At 36.4% G+C, this 18903-nt stretch overlaps 1 protein-coding gene across 2 annotated transcripts; it reads right to left on the bottom strand.

Annotated features, from left to right (window-relative positions):
• Positions 1-2806: 2806 nt before the first annotated feature.
• On the bottom strand, positions 2807-18205 carry LOC133743373 (phospholipid-transporting ATPase 2). Of its 2 annotated transcripts, none has more exons than XM_062171284.1 (26): positions 18103-18205; positions 17973-18021; positions 17668-17875; positions 17172-17385; positions 14972-15088; positions 14431-14523; positions 14103-14277; positions 12891-13057; positions 12463-12567; positions 11852-11949; positions 11606-11748; positions 10634-10730; positions 10384-10493; positions 10137-10301; positions 9674-9828; positions 9426-9506; positions 9162-9282; positions 8610-8716; positions 7547-7678; positions 6556-6709; positions 5604-5721; positions 5305-5478; positions 5110-5161; positions 4199-4326; positions 3798-3948; positions 2807-3458 (listed from the first exon to the last, which is right to left on the bottom strand). In XM_062171284.1, the coding sequence occupies exons 3-26, from the start codon at positions 17790-17792 to the stop codon at positions 3123-3125; spliced, it is 3318 nt and encodes a 1105-aa protein (XP_062027268.1). In that variant the 5' UTR covers positions 17793-17875; positions 17973-18021; positions 18103-18205; the 3' UTR covers positions 2807-3122. The 2 variants fall into 2 exon arrangements, with proteins under 2 accessions (XP_062027268.1, XP_062027269.1); XM_062171285.1 differs by having other exon boundaries at positions 17973-18033; positions 18103-18174.
• Between the last annotated feature and the right edge of the window lie 698 nt (positions 18206-18903).

The following is an 18903-nucleotide window of genomic DNA, read 5'->3' as shown; positions in this document are numbered from 1 at the left end:
CTATGGTAGGTCCTTAAAAACAAGTGAGCAACTTAGTTGGAATTGAGACTCCAACAATCGTCCGCCACTTAATGCCCTTGCAAGGCGATCTCCTTACCGTTTGATTTACGGATGTCACTTTGATGAGACAGTCTTCCTGTCGTTAGGGGGAGATAAGAACATGAATGTTCAGCAGGAACGACAGGAATTGTCGTGGTCTGTCCCCACTATGTCTCATCTCGATCCCTATTAAAGTGACAAGATCACACACATTTGCTGCAAATATGCCTGCAAGGAAGGACGTCCCTACAAGGGGACGTAGCGCCACCCTACACAGAGGTAGGCAAGGCGCCAACGCCATAGAGAGTGGCACTCTGGCGTTACAGGCCATGGCTCCAGCTAAGATGCATGGGAGGCCAGTGGATTCGAATGATACTTTGGCACAAACCAATCCTTGGATCACACTCAACATCCGTCTCATGAGTATCTTCTAGATTATGGTTATCGTTGGGGGACGCCTCAAACGTCAGAACCTATTCCTGAGAATATAGAGCTCTATGAAAATTACACTAGCGTACATGAAACGTGGAACAGAAACTCCATCATAATTGATGATGTAGTTGCGCATTCTGTTGCGCATGAGTTTGTTGAGACCGATGATATCGAACCACGCTCCGTTGAAGCATGAATACCAACGTAGAGAAATTTAGCCTAAATGGAAAGATGCGATCCAGATTAAACGAAGAGGAAGGTCTTTGAGCCAGTGATGCCAACACCTCCTTACATAAAACCTATTGATTAATGGGTCTTCGTTAGAAAGCATGTTGAGAAAACGAGATGGCAATCTCACCTTATGGCGCAAGGCTTCTCACAAAACGCCCTGGAATTGACTACGATGAGACATATTCTCACGTAATGGATGACATTACATCCACTACCCTGTCAGTTTGGTAGTTTCCAAATAACTGAACATGCAGCTTATAAATATGGTCACTACGTATCTCTATGGGGATCTAGATACGGAATATACATGAAAGTTCATAGTGAAACTTTATTTACCCAAATCAAGTGGCTCTAGACCACGGAGCGCGTTTGCAATAGAATTGAAACGCTCACTAAAGTGACTACTTGATTGGGAAGGGATATGCCCGTGCGTTTCCATAAAAAGTTTCGGATTCTATCACGGTTTTCATGTTAAACATGATCTTCATTAGAAGCCCTTAAAGAGTTAAGGGAAACCGTTGAACACTTGAAATCCGAGTTTGAGATGAAGGATTTTTGGGGAAACACGATTAAGCCTCGGTTTTTTGAACTTGAGCACCGTGTTGATAGATGCTTAGGCATTTTGACAAGGTCAAGCCTTCAAGTACCCCATGATCATTCGTAGTCTTGATCCTGAAAAGGATCCTCTTCGTCTGAATGGATGATCGGACGAAGATGTGCTAGAGAGGCTGAAGTGCCTTACTCAAGTACAATAAAGCGCATTATTGTACTTAGCTCAAATGCACAAGACTGGACATCTCACTTTGCCATAAACTTGTTAGCTAAAGGTATAGCTCTGCGCCAACGCAACGCCATTAGATTGGTGTAAAAAGATATCTTTCGGTACTTGAGATATACGATCGATATGGGCTTATTCTATCCCTACAACCAGAAACGCCGCCAACGCTGGCCTTCGTTTTCTATCCCCACCCCAAAACAACATAAGTGTTTTGGAAGGTTTTGCTGATGTTGGGTATCTCATAACCCATACAAAGGTCTTCCCAAAAACTGGTTAAATGTTCACCATGGATGAGACCGCGATATCTTAGAGGTCTACAGAATAGACCTTAGTCGCTATATCTTCGAACGATGCAGAGATTATTGCTCTTCGCAAAGTGGTTCGTGAATGTATATGGATTGGATCCATAGTTACGCATGTTCGAATAATTGTGGTTTGAAATCTACCACAGATTAGCCTACAAGCATTTAGGATAATGCTGCTTATTTTTGAACAAATGAAGCAAGGCTACATCAAAAGCGACAACATCAAACATAATCAGCAACAACAGACTCTCCTCAAGATTGAAATGAATCAAATCCAATCGGAGGATAATGTAGCGGACTTATTCACTAAAAGTCGTTACCTAAATCCACCTTCGAGAAACATGTGAAAAGCATCGGATTGGAAAAGTTATCCAAACTCCCATGATTGAAGCAATCAGGGGGAGATATCGACATCAGGGGGAGTTATGATGTCTACATGTTCGATCTCGAAGAGTGAAGGACGTGTTGTACTCTTTTTCCTCCTCGAGCTTGTTTTTGTCCCACAGGGTTTTACACTCGAGTAAGGTTTTAACGAGGCAACGGTTGAAGCGTCACCGCCGAGTTTAAGCGACACAAGAGGGGAGTACCCAGACCATCGTGTACTCTTTTGTCCTTCGTCCAGGGTTATTTTTCCCACTGGGTTTTTACCTGGCAAGGTTTTAATGAGGCACATCTTTAGTATGGTCGCCCCACTTATATTGCATCATTCTCGTAGACATACTACCTACTTATGATGCTGATAAGAAGACTCCACTTATCTCCGAAGATACGGTATTGCTACTCCACACTCATGCGCGTTGTGCTCTTTTTCTCCTTCGACCATGATTGTTTTTCCCACAGGGTTTTATTACTTGGCAAGGTTTTTAACGAGGCAACTTAGAAGCGCATCACCAAGACAATACTATTAAACATGATATATCCAAGGGGGAGTGTTATAGTGTAATTGATTTTATACTATTAATGTCTATATCATGTATTAGGTACAATAGTAAAGAGATAAGTGTAATGGAATGTGGGGATATAATAGTGTATTTTCTATGCTTTTTATCCCTATATAAACCCTCCAATGTGAGAAGAATAAACTCACTCATTCACTCTTCAATCTCTCCATCTACACTCTCTCCTTCTCTCTGTTTAGTTTTCGATTGTTCTTTAACAGGAATATCCACTTGTTTAATTTTGCATAAACAGGGTACATTAACGGCCTATACCTGCTACATAAAATGCTTGATTTACAAACAAAAAAAAAAAAAGAAGTTATATATAGTACAGTTCAAATGTGGCACCGACGTATAATGTGTTCTGTTAGCTTTTCCCAGGTAAAATTATTGGGAACCTCAGTTGTCCTTGTTTCTTGAGTAGTTAGACATGGACAATCTGGACTGTGATTGAAAGAAATCAAAAGGTGTTCCTGAACCAAAAGATCTTCGGGTAGCATTGGGTGAATCTGATAATAGAGGTTCGAAAATTGGATTTCTGTTCTTGGGTTGAGTAATTGATAATGGAGAAACTTCTTTTTCTATGCTTCTTGTTTGTGGCTCAATGCTCCCAATAGACAGTATAGGCCCACCCAAACGTTCAGCTTGCTGTAGTGTATTGATTTTGCTTGGTCTGTATGTATACCTGAAGTACTTCAAAGCTAGAATCGGGCCCATTCCTGCTGCAACTATGAGCTGTAATGGACGTAAGGTTGGACAAGAGGAAATCTAGTTAGACGAGATCATGAATTGTCAACTTCTTTTATATTGTTTCATTTCTTTAGAGTTGAGAACAAAGGCTTCAAACGAGGGGCAAATGCCATCAATTAACTAGAAAGAGACCATGAAACTAATCCCACATTACGTTATTGTTCCATGTTCCATTCTTCATACTGTACTACTGTTCCTAAGAGATTACAGATGCACCGATACAACCTTACTCTGATTACTGTAACCACCTACCCAGAAAACCAATGATGACATATAGAAGCCATGCCCTAGACTATCAATGAAAAGAATGGCAAGGAAACTTACCAAGATAGTTATCCAGTAAGAAGGCTCTCTACACAAGCGGAACATAATTGTATACATCCCTGATCCTGGAATGGCACTGAAGATCCAGTTGATGATGTAGAAGGCAGCTAAATTCCCCCATATAGCAAGATGTTGGAGTATAGTAAAGGAGCTGTGCGGGATTAAACAAACTCAAGCAGTCAGTGACTGAGAGAAAATTCAAAATCATTTTCTTCTGCAATTTTAAGGCAAACTTACCAAGCATCATCAACTGGGTTTCACTTTTAAGAGTTCAAATTTTTTAAACCATGAAATAATGTCTAGTTATTGGGAACTCTAGCACGTGGGAGTATCTTTTTTTCTCTAGTAGTTATTGGAAAAAAAGTTGAAACCCTATTATAGTGAGTTACTATTAAACTTACTTTGTCTCTAATGCCATTACAAAAGCCTGCAACCAAATACATCCAGAGAGCGCCACCATTGAAACCTCCTCCATTTCACTTTTTTCATAGGCATAAGCATGTATGCTGATCACAAATACAACAATTGCCTGCAAGTAATACCCATTAGGATCATTGAAGAAAAGCAACCGGTAGAAACTGTAAACAAAAATAGGCTAAACTATTCATATAGGAACTTGATTAAATATAACTATACAAGTTAAAAATCCTTCCATTGACATCCTTAGGTGTCTTGGACAAACATAGCTTTATATAAATCAGTTTTAAGCTCTAGATAACAGAATATGCTCTAATCACAAGCATGAACTTTCCTATCACCCACTAAATCATTAAATTGGGACTTATGAATTGTGATTGTGAACAAATTTTGGAAGTCTGAAAGGCATTAAGACTACTTAGCTGCACTAGAAGAATATCTTCAAATGCATTTCTTACACGATAGATTGCCTTTGGAATTCTAACCGTTAATTCAATACCAAATTGAACACTGACCCATACCTTTTAACAACCAATAACTAACGCTCAGCCCAAACTTTTTTCTTTTGTTCTTTTTCTTAGCAGAAACACAAATTTTACTGAAAAAGATCAAAGTACAAGGGAGAACAAGAAATCCTCAGAGCCTAAATTTTCAAAACAAGAACACTAATCATGACTCTGAAGCTTATTAGTAGTCTAAACTCTAAAGTGACTGATGCCCATAGAGCAGACCAGAAACGAACTCAATCCTGAAGTTCTTCCACACACAAACACTGAGCTCAAACTATTAACAACAGAATACTGGACTTACACTAGGTTTAACTTTCTGGTACTTAAAGAAAGAGAGGGAAAATAATCACACAAAGAAAGAAACTCTGATAACAAATAGCACTCACGTGGAAAAGGGATCGCCCAAACCATCCAGCAAATGTGCTAGGATTCAGAAGCCTGTTTCAAGAACAATACAAAATTCATTTACATTTACCAATAATAAGTATAACATAGCTGACCACTGAACAATCCATGTGAAAAGAAAGTCAAGCACATATGAACTATAAATAGGACAACAACAATTAAGCTTCAAATCAAACCTTCCCGCTTGGCAATAGAATAGAATCTGTGGATGCTGCATAACAGTTTCCTCACTAAGATCTTTATCAAGGACGCTGGCTAGAACAGGAACACTGGTGTAGAAGACATTATAAGCCATCAAGCTAACAGAATTGAAAAGACTGGTTCCAGAGACCCCTGAAATAAAAGAGAAACTGACATTGTTCCGAAGTCAGTATGCTAGATATAGTGATCATGATGAAAACACATACAGAAACTTCAACTGACAAATAAAAACAAAATTCAGAAAAAGCTGTCAATTATGGTCAATGAAACTCACAAAATCTGGATGAAACATACGACCAATGACTTATAAAAAGAATACTGAGACAGAAACGCTGTGCGGTTGTATGAGTAACGCCCATGAACAAGTATTAATCTTTTCAGGAACATGAACTCTGCAAACGAGGTGAAGCAGTCACATAAGACTCGCAGCAAAAGAATTAATATAAGCATTCAATAAGATGAAAAGACGTTTTTAATGCTCAAATGTGGACATCCTAGATTAACTAAGAAGATACTTAGCAACTTAACATAGGCCAGTTTGTTTGTTTCTTAGGATTCTATTCAAAAAACTTATATCGCATAAAATCCTTAGTTTTGAAAAACAAAAAACAAAAAACTATAAAGATCCAAACTGCATATTACTAAATTTTAACAGAACTGACGGTTATGGATTTTAAAGATTTGACCAAAAATTACAGAGTTTGAAGAATTTAAGATGTCATAACTATCCCCTTTATCAAATTCAACTGTCAATGAAATGGTAATTTGCATATTCTCAATCCAACTGAAAAAGGGGGTGCCTTGGGGAGTTGCTTCAGATTCGTAATAAGAAAAACTACTATCTTGAAAAAGAATCTTTTGAAAGAAAAGTTGTTTGTAAGTCCCAAATATCTCTCTCTAAAATATCAACTGTAGGTTCAGAATTGACAAGCTTTTCTGGCTGAAATGTCAAGCACTTCTGACATAGAAGATGTATCATCATATGGAAGCTAGCATACAGATTTATAAGCTAAACAGAGCCTTGAAACTTTGCATTTCAAGATTTCATATAAGAAAAAAAAAAATTGTTTTTTTTTGTTTTGTTTTGTGTGTGTGTGTGGTTTTGTGGGGGGGGGGGGGGGGGGGACACCATCATCCAGGTTCACCTAAACTTCATAACCAGGTAAAGAAAATTATATACAATTTCTGATCATGTTTACACTCACAACTGATATTAATTAACTTACTCCCAATACTATAATCAGCGGCCCTAGCTGCCTGCAGTCCTTCTCTCCCACTAATGCCAACACCAATGTCTGCTTGTTGTATCATTCTCACATCATTCCCACCATCCCCAATGGCCAACGTTCTATAGTCACATGATTTTAAAATCTCCACAAGCTGCAAGTTATAAACACTACATAAATATATGTTTCAAATATTTATTTCCAGCAGAAAATAAAGGATCATAAACAGATATCGTAAACCAGTAACAACCATACTTTTAAAGTACATACATTGCTCAGATGACAGACTGCACCATATAAAATCCACCAACTCCCAAATTGGGGAAAAGAGATTGATATTACCAAGAAGTCTTGTATTTAATTTTCAAAAAACCACTAAATGGCATGCACAGAAGATACTATATCAAGATAAGGGAAATAATATGGTAAAATTAATAGAAACATCCTACAATTCTTCAGGAACCTCATTACTTGCCGAGAAGTAACAGGTCAGAATGATAAAATAGGCCCCTGAAACTGGTTAGCCGATTCCGACTCAGTATACTGAGTTGTTAGTTTACTAGACAGGGCTTCTGATTAGGGTAAGCATATGAACAATGAAAGGATAACTAAGAGAAAGATCAACTCTTTGGAACCTTCTAGATTCTTGTACAAGATTTGGATGATGATGCCATGTGAATCCTAGAAACATGCAAGTCTATTGGAACAAGAGCAGGCCACCATAAGAAACAAGATCTTTCCAAAAAGTCTCTTGGAACAGTTATATGTCCAAAGGTTCAAGAGGCTAAATCTTCTGCCCCTTTTCTTTTCTACACCCTCGTTGTGAAGGCCTTCTCAGTGCATAACAAACTTCCCTATAAGGATTATGGAAAACTAGATACATGTCTAACTTTAAAAAGACTAATTGCTACTGAACGCACGACATAATACAGTACTTCAAAGTAAAAATGATACAAGCAAAAAATTCAACAAAAAATAAAGTTAAGGACACCTGAGCTTTCTGTGATGGTGTCACGCGACAACATATAGCAGTCCTTGACAATATTGCCAACTCAGTAAAAGATTTCCGATAATGCTTCAGTGCAATTTCAAGGGACCAGCCATCAATTACAAATGCCACATCCTGTTAAGAAAGGGAAAATGTAACTAAATATTTAATTAAAAAGTGGAAAAGAAGAATTCTCAATGTCCTTCAGAAAACATGTCACATTGTCACATAAGTCTAATGTTCAAATACACCTGTGTAGCACAGTATGCATAATAGATTGTAACAAAAATAAAAATCGAACATACATGAAATGTAAAGCATGCCTTTTGCAATGAGTTTGAATGACAAAAAAGAAAATCACCAAAAGACATCGATTTGTTCCAGACCATAAACATCACCAGAATTCTAGTATGGACAAACTAATTACAAAGTCACTAGTTAGATTATATCTGCAACACAAGAACAACGCCAACAGATAAGTAGGACTTATATTGCAAATATAAGAACTTTTTTTTTTCCCATTATATACTCACAGCTGGGCTACAGTGGAGCATCTCAGACCCACCGCACCCTAAAAAAGAACCAAAAACAACCTTTCTAATACTTGATATTCAATTCAAGTAAACACTAATATCTATCATTTACCGGCTCAATTGGTGTTCCCAACCCCCACTTTAAGAATACATCGCAATATCTTTTACAAACAGCCAACAATTCTAATATAATTATTACATGCACCAAGAATATCATGAAACACAACAATCTGTAAATAAAACTACATTCAATTTCAATCATTCAATAAATCGGTAAAATTATTATCAATATTTTTATACAAAATTGCTTTTGTGGTTCACATGAAGGGACTGGATCCCGTGAGTAAATTGCCTATGTGATGGGTGAAGCACACTAGCTGTAAATAAAACTCTGCTGATATTCAATTTCAATCATTCAATAAATCAGTAAAATATTATCAATATTTTTATACAAAATTGCTTTTGTGGTTCACATGAAGGGACTGGCCCGTGAGTAACTTGCCTATGTGATGGGTGAAGCACACAAGCTGTACCTTAGGTTCTGAAGTTGTTATCCGCATTGTGAGTAAAACTCTCTCTAAACTTCTACGAACTTCATCTTCAGTTTTCCCATCAAGTAACAAAAGCTGGCCTTTTGGCTCTGTTCAGTGAGTGAGTGAGAGAGAGAGAGAGAGAGAGGATTAGTGGTGCATAAAATCTGTAAAGTGGTTGGAAGACATTCATTGAAAGCATAATGAAAATTCATCAAACTAAATATAACATCGAGCCATCGAGGTATGGCACAGCAAAACCAATTAAAAAAATTGAATAAACACAAGGAAATTTAGTCATGGATTAAGAAAAAGAAGCTAGCAGACTTTTGCTACTCCATCAGCGAAAGTAGATGCAAGATGAGGCATTAAATACGAGTCAGCAAGCCAAGCCTCATGACAAGAGAGTCATACACCTTTTAATTCTTTGAATCGATATAAACAACATCACTATTTCGCACACAGGTTCTTCATAAATTGTAAAGTACGAATAATCTCTCTGAAACAAGTGTGGAATTAAATATACAGTGATTCAACGGAGAAAACTTTAACTACCTGGGGAAATGAAATTGCATGAAAGAGCTATCTGTATGGCAGTGTTCTGCTTGTCTCCAGTAAGCATCCAAAAATTTATGCCAGCTTTCCTCAGCGTCTCAATTGTCTCTGGTACACCATCCTGGAAAATAATAACCCAACAACAAGCCAAAGTTAAAGTATTTGAAAACAAACAGCAAATAAATTCACATTAACGAAGAAGCAAATTCCATTATTTGGCACTCAGTAGAAAGTTAGGTTTCAGTGTGCTATGGTATAATTCACCTGTAGGCGATCCTCTATTGCAGTAACTCCAAGTATTTCAAAATCATGTTCTAATCTTTGACAGACCTCCGCTAGCCTCCACTGCAAAAGATAGTTCAAGGGCAAATGGTAAGATTAAATTAGATCACATGTCTGTTTCTGTAACACATTGGACACGGATAACCACACTTCTTGATTCATGCATCACTATTTACATGTGCATGCCAATAAGTACATGTTAGAGAAACACATTCAGATGTGTACTTCACCTCTCTATCAACCAATGTGCTGCTAGCCTCTTTATACATCAAAGACCATTCTCGATATTCCTCTTCTTTCAGTTCACGCCAAGCTAGACACAGTGTCCGTAGTCCCAACTGAGCATATTGCTCAACAGCTTCAATAATAGTCCTTGTTTGCTGTCCTGAGGTATATAATTGCGATTATTGAATGCAAAGTAGTTGTTATGACCAAATTTTTCTTTTCAAGTACCCAATAGGAGACTATCTTAAGCACTGTAGTTAACAATACATATTGACAACCCAACCTTAAAACCTCTAGACTATCATACGCAATACCTAATTGTAAATTCCATCAAATTCTGAACCTCAGTTTGGAAAAATATCCCTATTAATTAATGTTATTCGATTACCATACTTTTGGTGAAAGCAATGAATAGCAGCAGGTATTAAGGTTCTCTTATACATGAAATAAACAAATAATACTAATTACCAGCACATGCATAAGGAAGAATTGATTCATCTGCTCCCTTTGATAAAAGAATAATCCTTCCATTCTGGCAATCCTTTACCACTACTGACATTCTTTTTCTATCAGAAGTGAACTCCAGAATATCCAAGGCTTCATACTGAACTGTAGAACCGTTGAATTTGATCTCTGCAATTTATCAGTGGAAACTAAATCATGTTTCCTACCACCAGAACCAATCTTATGATAATGAAAGAAAAATGTAGCTTACCAAGAATGTTAGCATTTTTATTGACAAAAACCATATGTAGCTGGGCAGCAGCATGAACAAGAGCATCCTCATCTTGAGATTGTGCCTTGTACACGATACTTCCATTTTTGCTACAAGAAGATAGAAGAAACATAAAGAAATATTATTATAGAGGTGCATACCATTCAGCAGTTAAAAAGAGTTCATAAATTTTGTTTCAGTGGGAAATTGTCAAAATCCCAACACCCAATGTAAAAGAAAGAAATGAGACCTTTGAATGGGTATGACTGTATTACATATTGCCATAACTGTAAGGAAACGTATAACATCAGAAGACCCACTGGAAATAGCATCAATGAGCTCCTCATCTGCATGTCAAATGATTGAATGCATTAGAAATTGAACTTCATACAATGTTATCTGAAAGAGATCCTACATTTGTCAGTAAACAAATCAATCTAGATAATAAGTTCATGCTTAGAATACCGACAGAGCACCTATAAATGCCTAGTATTTGTAACAGTCCAACAGATTATGCTTCACTGAACTTAGTGGAGATTCAGATAGATAAAAGCCTAAAAAAATGGACAGTTATTTCAAAATCAAACTATAATCAAAACTAGAATCAAGAAGAAATAAAAAAAATAGTGGAAAATAAAATCTCTACATAACACTCTTTTCTTTTTGTGAAAAAAAAGAAGAAGAAGACAATTTTACTAATTTTTTTATTTTTTAAACAACAGCAAATCCACCACAATAGTCATTACGTAACATTATAACCCCTAAAGATATCCAAAGGCTACCTTATAGATTTGCATAGCAATGCTCATTGGGATTATAATAAAAGAGATAGCTGCTAGGCTTATTCTTTTCCAATATTTATCCCAGCTTCTACTACCAGATACACACAGTTAAAGATAGAAGACCATATTTTTAAAGTAAAAGTACTGTCAACCACTCATGCCCAGATAAATGATATATAATTATTTCATGAAATACCAGCTTTCAGGCAGGAACCAATACATATGAATCATCTGTAAAGGCGTCTCCAAGTGACCCATATTTGAAAGTTATTTGCATAATCAAATAGCTAACTCAAGTCTTGGAAATAAGAATTCTGTATTTATATTTTTTGGTAATTTCATGTCATATGATATATATTTAAACAGGGTTGGTACAAAAAATTTCATGTCATGTGATAAACAGACAGCAATGACATAAGTTCCAAAATTTAGAAACAAACCTTTTAAGGCATTTCCATTCTCATTCCCATAGTAAATGCCATTGATACAACACCTTCTAAATATCATTTTATTTTCCGTTAGGGTACCAGTTTTATCAGTCAGAATGTACTCAACTTGTCCCAGGTCTTCACTTATTGCTGTACTGCCACATATAAGAGAGATCTCTTGTAATATTAACAATATTACTCGATTCTTTCAGGAATAAAATGATTGGCCATGACTATTTTGATACCAAATCAACTTACTTTGTTGCATGGGCTGGAGTAGCCGTTTCTCGGTCAATCATTTTACTATCCCAATCAATAAACTTTGCATACAAGCTCTTGACAAGGTCGAGAGATACCTGACAGAGAAAAAGATTTCAGTATCTTAACAGCTAGGAAAGCAGTACTGAATTGACCTGAAAAAAGTTACATTTATAATCTGCAGTGCCTATACATTCAGACATTAAAAAGCTTTAAAACTGAGGTTATGATTGCACTTAATATCGTTATCACCTGACTAGTTAAGATATCTAGACTAAGTACGACAAAAACAGCTGCCACAGGCCTCATCATATTCAATTATTGCAGGAACTCTAAAAACTATCTATCCACCATCTTTATTGCGGTTAGATTGCAATTTGATTATAAGTGAATGCTGGATTTAGTATCAATTACTGCAGTGTCAAGGATTTAACTCATGATTCTTTAAAAAAAATACTCTGATTCTTACAAGTTTAAATAAAAAATTAAATGGAAGCAAAAAAAAACTAGTTCTTAAATTGAAAAGATATTAAAAGATGTTGATCATATGAAACCATGGGACCACAATGTAGACAACCTAAAACTATCAAAAGAAATCTTCAAAAGCTTACCTTAATTGATATGGGTATCATGATGGAACATAGTAGTTCAAAGCGAAGAGGGATTACTAATAGTTCGTACCAGGGACCTTCCTCTGGATATAGAACATACCATTGCTACAAAGAAAAAAAAAAGGTTAAAAAAAAATTAAATATATAAAATAATCAGTGCGTATATGTTTTCATGTAAAGTCACGTAAAATGTTGGCTAAAAGATGGAACAGGAAAAGAAATGCATGAAAAGATGAAAACGACTGTCCACACAAATACTAACTCTAACCCCTACAGATAATCGAAATCAGCTTACAATATTGGTGCTGACATGTAATTAAGATGTTCTCTATGTAATTACCAGCCATAGCTACAATTCAGAAATAAATTTTTGATATGACTAATTCCACAATATTAAGCTCTGCCATTAACATAAAGTTGAGGCATACCTTCCTTGCTTCTGTATCCTTCCAGACATTACCGGCAACGCCTAGAACCATAACCACCACTACTTGGAAAACAAATATAGCTCCTGTCAACTTGTCAATCATAGCATCGACAGCTGTAAGCTTTGGCTCAGGAATTCCCCTAGTCATACCAAGCTTGGTTTCATTGCCTAAAGAAAAAGAAAAAGCAAGTTATGAACATTGATCACATAAAGTGAAACCATCACAGCCATACCCATAGGCAAATTTGTTATCTATCTAGAGCTCACATACTTAAGTATATAGATTGGAAAAGACAAGCAGAAACTAAAAGGAAAAGAAACCATCGCCATGATACATATTGTGAATTCTGAGGTTAACATCACTTTAGGTTCTGTTTTGTTTTCACGAAAATATGGAAAAATATATTTATCAAGGAGACTGAATGACAAGAAAGATAAGTAAAAGAAAATACTTTTATTGCATTTGGTTGAGCTATAAAAGTATGTTAGGTCAGTCAACAACATTAGTAACACATTTTCTATATAATATTATTCTATTTTGTCCAAAGAAATATCTTATATTATTTCCATTATAAGATTTCTGGGAAAGCGAGGTCGTGTAGTGACATCTTTAGTCTATTGTATGGGGCCCAAAACTTTCCTGTTAAACAAATATATATATATATATATATCACACTGGCACCATGTACCAAGTAGTTAATGGCTTAACGAAATCTAGAGTCTGGAAACTTCATATCCAAAAGGAGCAATATACATCCTGAACCCCTTCATTATTTGACACAGTCAATTATCTTTTCTTCAACAACTAAACTTATAAGAGAGTTTTTTATGACCTTAAGAAGGCCACAGGAAGAAAAAATTATATATATATATTACACTGGCACCATGTACCAAGTAGTGAATGGCATAACAAAATCTAGAGTCTGGAAACTTCATATTCAAAAGGAGCAACATACATCCTGAATCCTTTCATTATTTCGCAGAGTCAATTATCCTTTCTTCAACAACTAAACTTATCTTTTTGGCAATATATCAAACTATCAACATCAAGATTAAATATACACGCTACCCAGATACTAAGAATTCGATCACAAAATAACAAAGCATTTGTCTATACTCAATATCTTCACAACTTCATGACTAAAGTTCAAATTGTAATATATAAAATAAAATAAACAAACTAGAATAGAATTTGAAAAGTTCAAGTACTTGCCAGTGTAGACTGCTACTCCACAGGCCCACTCTGTATTTCGCAAGTAACATGACTGAAGAATAGTATTCTTTATGGTTAATGGGCAGATGTCATTATCAATAAATGGGGGAAACAACCGCATATTTGCATCAAATCTTCGAATGTCCTTATCAGGATTAGGGCACTCAATTACACCCTGTAGGGCAGAAAGTATTAAAAAATCAATGATCACCAATATGATAAGAAATGAATAACTGAATACGAGCAGAACTTCCCACTTTGTTTTCTATCTTGCCATCTTGGCAATAAATCTTTTAATTTTCATTATGATTAGCTATGAAAATCTTGCCTTAATTTTGTGCAACAATTCAAGATCTATCCCCATACAAGCTGGTGGTATGACCCTGGTCTTCAGATCAGTTTCTCCATCTAGGGCTGCAGTCTGGAAATTATGCAATCTGATTAAGTCCTTCAAATGCTCAATGATCCCATAGTAATGAGAAACAAAAGAAGAAAAAAAAAACAAAGTAATGACTAAGATAGCAGAGTCGTAACGATACTTGGACCTGCTTAAATCATAATTAAGCATAAATAAAACTAACAGAATGCCAACATCAGCTCTTTTAGAACTTCTTCCAATTATGTTTCTCAAGCACAATTGAATACTTGGTACGGTTCTGAAAACTCTTGTCCTCTTAGCTTCCTCTAGCAATCTTTTAACTCACGTTTAGAAAGCCAGTATATGGGAGACAGATAGACTCAAAGTGAGATATATCATACTCCAGCTTGGTTTCAGGGTTGACCCCTGGGATTTGACGGTGGACTTAAACAGCCTACTTCATACTTGGGAAAATTCATAATCAGAAGGAGATGATAGGTTGGTTTATTACCTCTATATAGCATAGGCCTTGTGCTTCTGAGGTACCAATCAAAACTAGGTCACATGGCACTTCATCATTCTCCCGCAGCCAAACTATGTTACCAAGACGAATATCTTGCGCTTGTATCTAAAACAGATGTCACCAATGCCAAAATAAAATAATAATAAGTCAGCAAACTAAAAATAAAAAAGTAAGCAGACAACAAGTATCTAATCCACCATATCATTCAACCAGATAACATTGAGAACCATTGTTTCTGTGGGGAAATTTATTGAAAAATGTATGAAGCAGTGGATAAGAAAACCACTGAACTTAGAGAGCTACAACTACAGCAGCCAGCCAAAACTAAGCTAACAACAGCTATAACACACCGTAATTCCAAGAAGCTAAAGAACAGCTGCACTCCAATTTGGACAATTAGCAAAGGGATAATCAATCTCTGAACAGCCAATAAAGAAAGCAGGGATCAAACCCTAACCCACAGATTATACAGCTTCCCCCCCCCACCCCCCCCCCCACACACACACACACACAAAAAAAAAAAAAAAAACACATTATGTTAAAGTCATCTAATTCTTTCCATCCAAATAACTGAAATAAGCCATCAAAGCACATCTTACTACAACTTCCCCACCAGATAATTTGTACCTGTCACTCAATAACGACACATAAGTACCTGGATTGACCCAATTCAACATAACCTTCCAAAATAATACCGTGCATCCAGAGGGCATCAGCAATTGGAAAGTGGAAAAGGTAAGTTCTTTTGTTCTATATACACATATAATCCTAGTTCATTTTTCTCTAAAGATTTTTTTTTTTTTTTTTTAGAAGAAATAGTGTTTAGGAGAAAAAAAAACAAAGTACAAAAGAGAACAAGAAATCATCAGACCCTAAAATTTTTAAAACAAGTGTGCTAATCATGTCACTGCAGATTTCCAATCTAGCAGTAAGACTGAAAGGAAGTAATTTCTGAACTCCAAGGTGACCGACACCCATAGAGCAGATCAGAAACAAACTCGATCTCAAAGCTCTTCCACATACAAACCGTGAATCTTTCTCTACAGAATAATGTGAGTATTCCTTTCTTTTCTTTTGAGTAAAGTAACCACATAACTATTGTCTATCTGCATTTCTTACAGGAAACTGATCAGCTTATGAAACCTTACGGTCCCTACCATCCTAAAATTTAACAATTCCATCATGGTCATTGCGAGATCATCTTTCTGAGCTTCAGTTCTGTTGAAACTCTAAGGTATTTGTTTTCAGCTTTCATGAGAGGATATCAGCTGTTGAAGCTGAAGCTTTTGGTCTGTTAATTCAGTGCCTAGTCCTAGCCCGACTGATCTTATTGAGTACTACAAAGTGTAAACTCTTTTCACTTCCCCAAATCCTCTCTAGTGAAACCTGATCGACTACTTTTCTAAATAAGTACAGACATTAACATTCCTTTTTTATATTCATTTAAGTTTTCAACTGTACAAAGCTTAAAGTAGGGCGATTCCTCTGACTATCATCTTAACTAAGTTCAGACCTTACATTGTATTAATGAATGTTTAAACACTAATGTTTACAGCTCCAATAAAAATAAGAAAATAATGAAAAGTTGTAAATTCTTCAGTCACACAGAAAAAGAATCTACACGTAAAATGAAAAGTAGGTTACAGTAATTTGTAAAGGGGGATGAAATTAGCACCCCCTTTTTTTCAAACCACACCCCTTCCCATTTGTCATGCACATGTTTGTTGTGTGAAACACTCATGAAAAAAGGAAGAGGGGGTGTGATTGCAAAAAAGGGCGTGCCAAATTCACTCCCCATTTGTAAATTAAGAGGGAGCTTGCTCTATTTGTAATGAAGTTTAAACCCTAGGCAGTAAGTACCTAATGTCCTCAGAAACATAGCATGTCAATTAATTGTTTGTGCATGTAGATATGCAAATAGTTGGACAAAATATATAAACAGGATGTCCTTGAATCATTATAATTTACCCTCCTTCTTTTAAGTCAAATTCATTGAACAAACTAAGGAAATAATAGTTGTAATTTCATGAAGCAAATTACAAGACTTCTTCAGTGATAAGCAAGTTAATTCACCTAGTTTGTTGACTAGTTGACAATAAATGGGAATTAACTCTATTACTCTATTTTAATTGGCAAACAATATGAAGTAAAGAAATGGAAAAGAGAATTGAGAAGAAGTTTGAAATACATGTTTTTTGATGCCATGCCTGACGACCCAGACTTCTTTCTCATTTGCCTTCTTGTCTGAGAGATATCGGTTGTAATCATCCCAGGCCTCTTTTGATGCAGAGACTGCAAAAATGAAGATAAGTGGACCCCATGTGCTGGCAGGATTTACCGGAGTAATAAGCGACCATAGCTGAAGGCAAGCAATCAACAAAAAGTACTGATTCATGAAGCGGCTGAAAACAGAGATAAAAATTTGTTAGAGAAGAGTATGGATAGTTCTTATATTTTCACATTCAGGCTGTAAGCTTTATGCAGCCTCTATTATATGAGATTGATTCATGCTCCCGAACAATAGTTGAACATTGAAAATCATAAATAATGTGGAGTATTTTTACGATAGATTTACGACAAACACAGTAATCCAACAAATCGAAAACTAAATGAAGCCAAATGTTGCGAGACGTGTATGGAAGATATAAGAAAAAGAAAGAGATCAGGTGATGAATGAGTTCCACCTGAATTGTTCCCATAAATTCTTGGGGAGAAAGTTCAACACAGTGTACTTTCTATTCGATATACGATTGTCACAGTAAGGATAGTGCGATGAATCATCATCGTTTATGTAGATGAAGCGCTTCATTGCTCAATTTGATGCTCAAATGCCAACTTCACTGCAATGCCACACAAGAAGCTCCCTCCATACAAGAAACCAAACCCAAGGCACTGAAAAATCACGAAACAAACAAATCCGATAGTGAGTAAGGCCCCAAATTCCAGTACGATTTCGATTGCAGAAGGGAGGGAGGGAGCATCACGTTACCTGGATTCGAAATTGAGTGGCGGCCGAGCTCCTCCGGTGGTCAACTCAACTGAGCGTGTGACTGACCAGAATGATCAGATCATTGGGAAAATTGCAATTCGATGAATGCGAAATTGAAATCTCTGCTTACCGACTACTGAAAGCTTGGTCTCTCTCGCTCTCTGAGACTCTGACCCTGTAAATGATACGCTGAGTCTCTTTCGTTTAGGGCCAAATACCCCAGCAAACGCAATCACGTATTTCTCATTTCGTTTAACATGCCAATAACTTTTGCTTTTTCTTTTTTTATCGAAAATAGACTTTCATTAATACAGTCCCGTTCACCTAAGGATGATTTCAATCGGACGGTTGACATATCTCATCTCTCAAAATTCAGATACCTGTCAGCCGTCTGATTTCAATCGGACAGTAAGTGAGCAAATCATCCCTGGTCAATACACTCATCGGAATTAAGGTGACCTCTTAAAAAATCCAATGAACTCAATCACGTATTTCTCATAACACAAAGATTTTGTTTAATATGTCAATAACTATTTTATTTTATAACAAATTACATATAAGTTATTGACGAAATATGACTTAACAAATACATCCTTTAAAGATTGAATTAAACATAGGGTCCTTGACCAAAAGCCCCAAAATGAGCTAAAGTTATCTCACTTACCCCAGCAACATATTTTTATTCCCACTAACCCAATTTAAAGAGAAATGACAACTTTGCCCTTCACCTAATTAAAAAACTTCATGATGCCACTCTATCCTTTCTCCTCTCTCTCCATGCTGCCAGCAACCTCTCTCTCTCTCTCTCTCCCCCCCCCCCAAATCTCCACCTCCAGTTTCTAGCTCTCTCTTTGCGATCGCGGCTCCGGAGATGCAGTCTAAGTCTGAAGACGATGAAAAAGCTCTGACCAGAGCTCCAGCCACTCCGACG

The sequence above is a fragment of the Rosa rugosa genome, chromosome 4 (assembly GCF_958449725.1).
Source record: "Rosa rugosa chromosome 4, drRosRugo1.1, whole genome shotgun sequence".
Lineage (NCBI taxonomy): Eukaryota > Viridiplantae > Streptophyta > Magnoliopsida > Rosales > Rosaceae > Rosa > Rosa rugosa.
The sequence above is the reverse complement of the archived record's forward strand: the minus strand, read 5'-3'. Positions and strand labels throughout refer to the sequence as shown.

Bases quoted from the DNA above. Each gene is read 5' to 3' on its own strand.
- LOC133743373 (XM_062171284.1), bottom strand. From the start codon at position 17,792: ATGAAGCGCTTCATCTACATAAACGATGATGATTCATCGCACTATCCT. The intron at 14,278-14,430 runs GCAAGATTTTCA...TCTGCCCTACAG, and splicing joins AATTGTTGCACAAAATTAAG to GGTGTAATTGAGTGCCCTAA. The intron at 8,717-9,161 runs GTAGTTAAAGTT...CTCACTGAACAG, and splicing joins ATGCAATTTCATTTCCCCAG to AGCCAAAAGGCCAGCTTTTG.